The sequence below is a fragment of the Staurois parvus genome, unplaced genomic scaffold, assembly GCF_062004578.1.
Source record: "Staurois parvus isolate SC_StPar_1 unplaced genomic scaffold, SC_StPar_1.0 ptg000536l, whole genome shotgun sequence".
Taxonomy (NCBI): domain Eukaryota; kingdom Metazoa; phylum Chordata; class Amphibia; order Anura; family Ranidae; genus Staurois; species Staurois parvus.
Genome location: NW_028318332.1, coordinates 226971 through 237500, shown reverse-complemented (window position 1 = coordinate 237500; position 10530 = coordinate 226971). Strand labels below are relative to the sequence as shown.

At 39.2% G+C, this 10530-nt stretch overlaps 1 protein-coding gene across 1 annotated transcript in view; it reads left to right on the top strand.

The window, feature by feature from the left end:
• The window catches only part of LOC149451491 (protein unc-13 homolog C-like), a gene marked incomplete at its 3' end in the record, with an annotated part of 532349 nt that overhangs the window by 301447 nt on the left and 220372 nt on the right, over positions 1-10530 (top strand). Inside the window, exons 7-8 of the mRNA XM_089690607.1 lie at positions 6272-6343; positions 9131-9350. Coding sequence (XP_089546733.1) covers positions 6272-6343; positions 9131-9350 — 292 coding nt within the window. The remainder of the gene's footprint in view (positions 1-6271; positions 6344-9130; positions 9351-10530) is intronic.

Genomic DNA, 10530 nt, shown 5'->3' with positions numbered 1-10530 from the left:
AACTCCAAAATTATATTAGTACATCCATACATGTCTCCATGGACAATAGAGTCAGTGTAGAGATGTACATTACACAGGTCTGGAGGTGATTTGATCTGAATTGATACAGAGCTTCCTGCAACTCATTAGGGCCTGATGTTCAAATAGTCCTGTGTCACCCACAACAAAGGAGCAATGTGTGTCCATAGCAGAGAAACAATGTGTGCAAGTATTATTCAATGGCTGTATACTGTAGTATGGAGGGAACCTAACCAGTAACAGGAATATCTGTGTGTGACCACATCAACGTTGCATATGTAGTTTGTTTTATCTCAATAAAAAAAAACTTTTGACAAGCAGAGTGGCGTGTGAATAGTGGCAATCTCTGGTGGACTTTTAATTGTCCAAAGACAGGTGGACATCTAACATTGTGTATTGTTGCATGTATATACATCATTGCACTGCAAGGACAATACTATAGGACTGTGCTCCAAACAATGGAGCTCAAACAAAAATTATATTCAAAACACTGTAGTGGTGTATGTACAGATAAACAAAACAGAATGAAAATATTTAACATTAACAGGGTTAAAGGAGAATCAAAAAGAAAAACAATACAAAAACTTATATTTAAAGAAACAAAAAAAATAGAATGATATATCAACAAAAACAAGGATAAAAAGGCAATAAAAAAAGTACCAAATAAAATGAAAAGTATAGAACAATAATCATGATTGTGAAAATAATATAAAAAGCCTCTTTTCACAGCAATGTCAATCAACAAGGGGGCGTGGAAACATTATCATTTTACATAAGAGATTAGAAAACAAATAGACTTGGAACTCAAAGTGTAGTAGGCAGGGTAAAGTGTGGATGTTTGATAGAGGGGATCACACTGTATGTTACTGCAAACAAAGTAGCTTTAATTGCTGGATAGGTGGCAGTGGAAAATACTATTTACAAAAGTGCAGATAAATGGTTTTCTTATTGGCTTATAAGGCACAGGTACACAGTACATTCACAGAAGATATAGATTGCAGCTTAATTCTGCTGGACACTGTAATATCTTTGCTACAAGCCCAGATGTGTTATATAGGGCACATAATGTTTACTTGCCACAGGCTGGTGTCCATAGGAAGGTGACACAAATGCAGCAGTCCTGGTATAGCAGGGAGATATACCAACTCTGATAGTCTCTCTTCTCAAACGCAGCAACAGTGATGATAGTCAGGACTCCAGAGGATCCCTGTTCTGTCTCTGAGGCTGGAACACTCTCCCTAAGTAAAGCCTAGCTTGCCCTAGCAAGGCTGGGTATCTGTTCTATTCTATATACACAAGTGCTCCCCAAAATGGGGGCTGGGCACAGTTTATATAGGAGAGCCACAACAAAGTGGCTGTTCAAATCCCAAGACAGTTTGTGCCTAATCAGAGCACAAGGCTTCCCCAAAATGGTGGCTGGGCACAGTTTATATAGGAGAGCCACAACAAATTGGCTGTTCAAATCCCAATACAGCTTGTGCCCAATCAGAGCACAAGGCTTTCCAAAAATGGCTGCTGGAGAGAAATACAGAGGACAGCAAATCTTCTACAGGTTACCACAGAACAGCAAGAACCACAAATATCCATTTGCATAAAACACAACATTCCTGCTTGAAAAAGTGAGTATGATAGTTATTGTCCCACTTCTCCTCACAGCCAGCGAGGTTATTGCTGACACTATTAACTGCAAGTGAGGGGACTGCCTACATTTCCCCCCATTTAAGGAATGCAGTCCTCGGTATTCACCTAGGTAAGAAAGTTACCACAAGGTACAAATATAACAAGCAGAAAAACAGTCAACACCAAACAGTTCAAATAACATAATCAGAATACTTGACAGGTTTTTGTCCCCTGGCATTTGTCTATCTCCAGTAGAGGAAACAGTTCCTCCCAGGGGCGGACTGACAACTCATGGGGCCCCCGGGCAATAGGGGATCATGGGGCCCCTGTGACCTTGCCCAAACTCAAAAAAGCCTATGAAAAAGGTACCAGGGGCATCTCATGGGGCCCCCTACTGACCCTGGGCCCTCGGGCAGTGCTCGAGTTTCCAAATGGTCAGTCCGCCCCTGGTTCCTCCAGTTCCTCCTCTGCAACAGGGTCAGCAGGTGATACTTCATACACAAAAGGCTCATCTTCAACAGGAGTGGAAGAACGCTCGCACATCGAGTTCTCCTACAGTCAGTTCCCATCCAGTAGTAGAAGTCTGATTCTCTGTAGATCTCTTAGCTGGGGATAAGTTCTCCACTGGTTGTAGATGGGACAGGTACCACTCTATAGAGTCACTATTGAGAACTTCCTGGTTGAACGGTACCCAGAAGATGTTTTGGCCACTGTTAGAAAATTCATGCTCAATAATTCAAAGGGTTCTCCCGTGCTTACCACCAAGGGGGTAGTTTTCTCTGCCTTCTCCTTGTGAATGGCACAGCTCTGACACTCCTGCCATGCTTTCTGACAGCCAGCAAGGTTATTGCTGACACTGTAAAGTGCATGTGAGGGGTCTGCCTACAAGCAGGACTCTGGCAGGCAACTTTAATATCTTTCATATAAAAGAAAACAGGCAGGTTCATATTTACCTCTGTCCTCTATCACCATGTTACTGCCCTTGTTGGGCAGTTTTCGTTCAGTAGCGTCCAGTTGCTTTTTGTCAAGGTTGCCTTGTTTGTCAGTATCCACAAAACTTGTCAATATCATTAGCAACTTGGCAGATAAAGATGGCATCTTTGGTATTGAAAAAAAAAGATCGAAAAATAGAAGATTTAGGCCTAAAGCATTTGAGAGTGCCAGGCTGGACCTAATTGTTACAATATTGTCATCATTCTCTGTGTGGCCTTCTTCCCAGAGGGAACAGAAGGTCAAACCTATTTTAATGACAGACCGCTCCCCTTCTGATAGGAGTCTTGAGGGTAATTAAAAACCTGTGTTTTCTACTTTTTTTTTTTTATTCTTTTTGAATAAAAAATGAACCAGATTCACTTTTTTCAGAAGAGCTCCTAATTCTGGATTGTGTGTGGGCATTTTTGGATCTAAATCGGCACACTGTGTTGGCAAATTTGTGTTTATCACAGTTATAGGAAACTTTTTACAAATGTCCTGTGAAGTAGAGAAAGAATAAACTATAGAGAAAGGTGATTGGGTGCAGCACATCCCATAAGGGTGATTATAGCATTCGAGATTGTGTTGTGATATTAAGGAAAATCTTGTGTTACATTCCTTAAACTTAATATAAAACTTGTATGCTCCCTACCAGTCCCTGGGATGAAGTGCTTTGTTTGCCCTTTTATTTTTACCTGATTTGATAGTGAATTCTACAATTAACAGAAGTATAAGACTATTGGGTTGGCAACTATTGGATTCTGTTTATTTAGACTTTTGGATTCTGCAGTCTCTAAAGCCAAAGCCTCCAGACCTGGGTGAAAAACATCTCTACTTATATTTGTTTTTGTGGATGATTCCATATAGCCAACTACCAGGACTTTATTTTCCACGGAGACATGTATGGATGTATTAATGTAATTTTGTGTTATGCTACAGCCAGTGAGGGCCTATATCACTGTGATAGAATATGAACATGTTGAACTCTCAGTGGCTTATATTTGCAATTTTTATTTGGCATTTGCTATATGAGATACAACAAAAGCCAGCCATAGATTGATGGAATCTTGGCCAGTTCAGCAGGGACCAGCCGAGATCAATCCCTCTATGGGCAATCAATCCATCGATCAACTTGGGTACAACTAGCTGGGCAGATTTTTTTACATGCGATTACTGCTGGCTAAGGCTCCCTGATGGCAGAACACAATAGCTCTGCAGGAGAGATTCTCCCCATCAATAATGACTATGTTGATGGGGGAATCGAGTGATTTTCTTTCCTCCCACCAGTAGTGGAAAGAAAATCAAATAATCTATAGCTTGCCTAAGGCTCATACCCTGTCTGCATACTTCTATGTGAATTACGTTTTTCAACAATGGAGACACTGGAATGACTCTGCTGTCCACCTGGAGGAGGCTAATATATGGTGAGTATTCAAGCACTTGCATGGCTGCTTACCTTGTTTGATAACACTCATCATGTAATCCTGTTCATATTATACTACAGCCCAGCAGACTGAAACTGACCTACAGATTACTACATTGTTTCTGACACCCAGTTTCAGTAAAAGGTCATAATTACTTGGTGGTGCCGCTCCAGGCTGAGGTGTTGAGCCCCATTGGCACTCAGGATAGTAGGGATGCCAGTGTCAGAAAAACTCATCCAGTGAACAATGAACATTATAGCTTGAAACTACTTATCACCTTAGCTGATCGTAGTATGGATGTGTACATGTGAAAGCCTTAGTCAATGCCGCTCCTTGCGCCATGCCTCCTAACATGTTTAGATGACATTTTTCACTGACATGCCCTGACATTTCGCTGACATGCTTCTCCTAACACGTTTGGGGCAAAACATGTCAGGGGCATGGCCGAGGAGTTTAAGCCCTAGTGGGTGGGCGAAGCATGTTAGGGGCCATGGTCTGAGGAGTGACATAAACTGAGGCTTTTACATGTGCACATCCATAATAGGATCGGCTAAAGCGAGCGATGGTTTCAACCCATTTTCAGTGTTTTATATGCAAGAACTGTTGTGATTCATAGGAGATATTTATGATCCTGAAACTCCACACAATTGTATCATCCACTGACCAACTATCTGGATTTAAAACTAGTGTACTTACTGTGTTGGACAAAAAACTATTTCTGCTGATAGATATAGAATATATTCATACCAATTGTGTGATCTCTCTGAATTATTTTTATAGACCTTTAAAGCATTTTGCCTTCATGATTGTATGTCTCAGTGATTTCTACGTAGCATAATTGAATGTACTAAATCTACTTTTGTGGGATGAACACTCAAATAGTCTGTACCATGCATATGCTTCAGTTGGGCTTGTTCTATAGAATCAAAATGTGCACTTTTGTTTAGAAGCAGTTTACATGTACTAGTTGTAATACATGCAGTAAGTGCAATAGCTCCATAATGTGGATTATATTTACAGAGGTGCCTCTGTACTGCCTAAAGCTTCATTTGAAGTCCATGCCTTTTGGACAGTTTGATTTATTGAGATTACTTACTTCCTGGCTCCTGAATCTCTATCATTTGTTGGAGACTGTTCAGGGCAGCTCAGTCTCTGTGCTGGGAATATGCGATCAAGCCCACTTCAACTACAAAAACCAGTATGCCATATGTGGCCTCTGCCAAATGACTGTTCCCCACTTGCATCTGGATGTATGAGCTTATTTGGTCAATGATATCACCCTGGGTCCCTGATTGCTTGTTTAGTAACAGGATCTAGCATGTCATGAGTAGCGGAGGTTGAACATCACCAGGAATGGCAGGGTGTCATGTTGGCAGGTCATTATGATTGGTCAGTGAGCCCGCTTATTAAAAAAAGGTATAATTTAAATGTGGAAAATTTCAGGGAGATTTGGATGTGGTTTTCACAGGTATGTGCAAGCATTAGGCATGTGGAATCCATATGAAGGAGCTATTTTTTTTTTGTCTGTGTCCTGGGCAACATGGGTACTAAATACTCCTTTCTAAAGATGGACTTTTTATCAGTGAGATTGCTATATGAAGACCTACATACATGGGTACTTCACACATTGCCCTGCCCAGCACTTCTGCCTTTCAACACTAGATGCCACAGTTCAAATCACTATCTGCATGGCCTTTGCTTTTTCTCCCTATGCTTATACTGGTTTTCTCCCACACTTCAATCATATGCTGACAGGTTAATTGACTCCTGTATAAATTGGCACTAGTATGTATATGCATGTATGTAAGATAGGGACCTTGGATTATAAGCTCCTTGAAAGCAGGGGCTGACGTGAATGAACAGTGTGTAAAACACCTCATAAATTGATGGCGCTATATACATATCTGTAAAAAATACCTAATAATGTTATAAGAATTACAGCTTGGCAGCAGAAAACTGTGCTATAATACTGGTTTCTGCCAATAGTTTGCATAAAAATTTGCCTTGGCTTCATTGGTTTATCAAAAAGGGTTCATACTATTTTACATAATATTCTTGTTCGTTAAAATTCTTGTTTTTAAGTTATAATTCATATAATTATTACGCATCTCCTCTCTTCCAGTGTATTCTGTCATAATGCATTAGCAGTCTGCTTTATTCCATTGCCATCATATATTGAAAGTTGATGTCATGTATACACTATGCTGTGAGTAACGTGCAATCTTTCTGCTTACTAGACACTGGCTGCAAGGAAAGCTGGAATCTCTCTTGCAATGGTTATCCGGACATCTGTGAACAATGAGGAACTGGTAGGTACTGGGTTATATATATACAAAAAATAGAAGTAGGCTTGCCAGCACAAGCAGTCTATGGATGTGTGTGAAAGGTCTTTGGGCTTCTGTCAATGGGAAAATGCATGCTTTCAGGTGCATTTAATTTGCCTTTAAGATCACTTGGGGGTGCTTCTAAGATCATTGAGAGTTAAATGACAGGTGCATTTGAACTGCAGTTGACCTCCTTGTCTCTTACAATCAATCTCTTTCTAAGCTCCATCAACTTGCTTCAAACTACATTTGCATTACTATTGACTTCAATAGGATTAGACTCAATTCTGATACGATCAAAAGCCCCCTAACACAAGTTTTTCATGGTCATCTTGCTAATGTTCAAATCATTGTTTTTTACAAAACACGGGTTTACTTATGCTTACCTAAAGCCCAATTCCAACTTAATCAAAACATTATAAATTGGATTCCCCAGCATCTTGTAAAAGTAAAAAGCAACTTTGATTACTTAACTCACCTCCTTTTTGACATTGTCGACTACACACTCACCCACTCACTAATGCAGCTGTGTTCCTATTCTGAGTTGAATGGTGCCTAGTGTCAGTCAACCCATGGGCTCTATGCCCATTGTGTCAAGGATCTACACACCACCACCACCCTGGACTCACAGGAGAATGTTCTAGAATTGTGATATACAGTATTTGGACACAAAACAAAGACACCTGGAAAGAAAGGATACATGCGGGTGCTCCAGTGGGGGAGGGGGTGGATATGAGCTCGAGTTGGGTTTTAAAGGCTGACATCCCAAAAACTGATGTTCCAGTTTTGGGCTGATATGGTTTACATCATCCCCCAACTTTTTAAATTTCCCAAACACTTCACTAGTCAGATTTCCCTGTAGTATTTTTTGTCTTCACTACTCTCACATTGCTACAAATAAGGTGTCACTCTCATATAGCTATAATAATTTGTAGAGATAGAGATTCCCCCATCTGACTTTGTAATAACTGCTGCAGTTGGATTAAATTGGGAATATTTTATAAGTGGAGTCCCTAGCAGATAAAAAAAAACCCCGTGTGGGATTCAGCTTGCCAGCAGCTATTAAACAATGAGGGATATTTATCAACCTTTTTGCACCCATTGTTTCCAGTAAATGGTCGCATTCCTAGATTTACCTCCCCATACCCAAAGTATAATGCACCCTTCTCTGTGCACTCCCTCTCTCCCATGTACTTCCCCATCCCCACTTGCAGTCTGGCATTACAAAAAATACAGTTTATAGTTTTTATATTTTAATGTTGCACTTCTGTTAGTCAAAAAGCAATATTTATTTTTATTTATGAAACTTTTTTTATTTACAAAGACATTATATATCACAATGGCTAAATCTGTGTCTGCAGTGCATGTTCAAACCTTAATACTATAAATAATAGCATGTTATTGGATTTTTACTTCAGGACTATATAATGAGTTTGGAAATTCTAGAGAAATGCTTAAATACAGTAATGCATTACAATTTAAACCAATTAGATTTTAGTAGACTAAAATATTCTGAAAATTTTATTTGACTAAATGAAAATTGGAATTGATTTTTGTCATCGTTTTCAATATTTGACCTAATTCTAATTTTATTTTCGTTAAGTTTTCATCACTGAAAACATGCAGCTACTATGACAAAAATATTTTTGTTGACATAATTAACACTGGAATCAGGGATTAATGCCTCAATAGAAACATGGAACAACACCAGTAAAGGAAGGTTATATCTAAGGTGGAAAGATCAGAGAATGTAGTATGTGGATGCAGGAGGGGGGTGCCTAGTTGACATGGAGAATTATATTATGTCTGAAAGGGGAGTGAGTCATGGGGAGCAGTGCATTCTCAATGCTGTGAGTCATGTCCAGAAAAAAAACATCCTTACTCCAAAGTGGAGGTTTGGGGAGGACAGGTGGGAGACCATTTTATAGGTATAAAAAAGCAGCAATGTGATAGGAGGAGGGAGATTTTAAGAGCGATCAGAGGCAGAACGCTATATATGCACTATGTTACCCCCTAAAACTGCCATCCTGCAACCTTTTAAGTGGATTTTAATGCCTGGGAGACTGTGTAGCTTCAATATCATGTGACCACTGTTGTTTGTTACAGTGATCACATGAACAGGAGCCAACCCCACTGGCTTCCAGTCAGAAGCCTTAACTGTACGTTATCAGTGACCGCTCAAGCAGCAAGCTGAGAGCACACAGTGGAAAAATGGTGCAAAGTTGTTCATAAATGTCTCCAGATGGCTCTAGTAGAGAAAACAGAAGGAAAAATAAAAACTTAGTGGGTGAGGCTTTTCCACACAAAATCTGCAATGAAAGGATATTAACCCAGAAACTATTTTTCCTTTTAAAGAAACTAAGATAATTTTTGCCATATTTAAATAAAAGAACAGTAATTAAAAATGCTTTCTGTGAGTGAATAACTTTTTTGTTCTTTGTTTGTAAAACATTTCAAAAGTATTTTTTTAATCCTTAGCAACAATGGGTGGATACATGGGGAGACATTTGTTGTTTGATTTTACTTTTACTTTCTGTAAATAATTGTCACATATTATAGGTTTTGCCAGAATTGTGTGTTTTAGTATATTGATTAAAAAAAGAAACCAGTTTTCAGTTGTAACATGCAATTTATACAAGTGTTTTTTGCTTCTCTGTATGCATCTGCCAACAACTGATTGTATAGCACTGTAACCGCTGCAGAATAACTGTCTGTGAAAACACAGAGGCTGCTTGATACTAATAACAGTCTGCCTTGTGTTCTACTCAATAGAAAGCCCATGTTTTCAAAAAGACTTTGCAAGCCCTTATTTACCCAATATCATCCACTACGCCTCACAACTTTGAAATATGGACTGCGACTACACCAACATACTGCTATGAATGTGAAGGCCTGTTATGGGGCATCGCAAGACAAGGAATGAGATGTACAGAATGTGGGGTCAAGTGTCATGAAAAGTGCCAAGACCTTCTTAATGCTGACTGCTTGCAAAGTAAGTACCTCTTTTAGCTCCTGTTCTATGATGATATAATGATGCTGCATCTTATAATGATGCTGCAGTATATCAGTAGCTGGATGGTTCTAGGATGTTCTGAGATGTCCTGTTATTTTTATTTTTCCACAAATTTTACTTTAGCTTGGATTTGCTGTAGCTAAGGTTGGATTTATTTTCTGGTAAATATGATATTTGACACAGACTGACTTGCTAGTAGGCTTCAATGACTCGGTCCACTACCTGGCCAAGTAATGGCCTGATATTAATACTGAATGCCTTGTCTCTCTTTTGCTACCATGTATAGCAAAATAACAAGCCATATATACAGTATGAACTTGGAGTGTTCTTTAAGATAGTTATATTGTATGTTTTAAAGGATAAGTTCATCTTTTAACAAAAAATAAATGCACATTTTTATTATTTTTTGTTTCTGGAGCCTGTAAAGCACTGCACCAGAAATCAGCAGATCGCTGGTGCCATGCAGGTCTTCTGCAGACCTGTCATTGTATCTGTGTGACCGTACACCTTGTACAGCCAAGCAGATATTACTAACAGGAAGACTCAATGAACTACCATGGCGATCCACAGTGGACACCTGCAAAGGCTATCAGAAATTGTATTGTTCTCATTCACAAAATACTGTGAATGAATGAATTACATGTCCGGGTGGGTCGGAGCTGGCATGGCCACATTTTTTGTAAAATTGGAGGAGAAGATCCCCTGCTAGCTGTCACAATGGGAATCGAGGGGGAGTGGGAGCCCGGTCTATTTGTAACATGTTACATCCTGAATATGGGTAACATATGTAACACATTACAAAAGATGAACTTATCCTTTAATAGTGATTTAGTGACAATAATAATCTTTATTGGTCTTGAGATTTATGGTTCTTTTCCATATGCAAACATTTTTATGGTGCCTTCTTAATAAAAAAAGAACATAAATGTATTTACTGGCTAACAGGTGGATCTATCTTTACCATTACCATGTGTACCACTGTTAACAAACAGAAGCATTTTTTTCAGGGTGATGCAATAATAATGCACCACCCTGCAATAATAACACAGGTCTGCAAAAAAAGTTTTTTCAAGAGCTGTTTTGGTTATTCCACATAATCTTTATGTTTTTTGGTGCGCTGAATCCGAAAATGACCTCCATTTTGTCATAGGACATCACG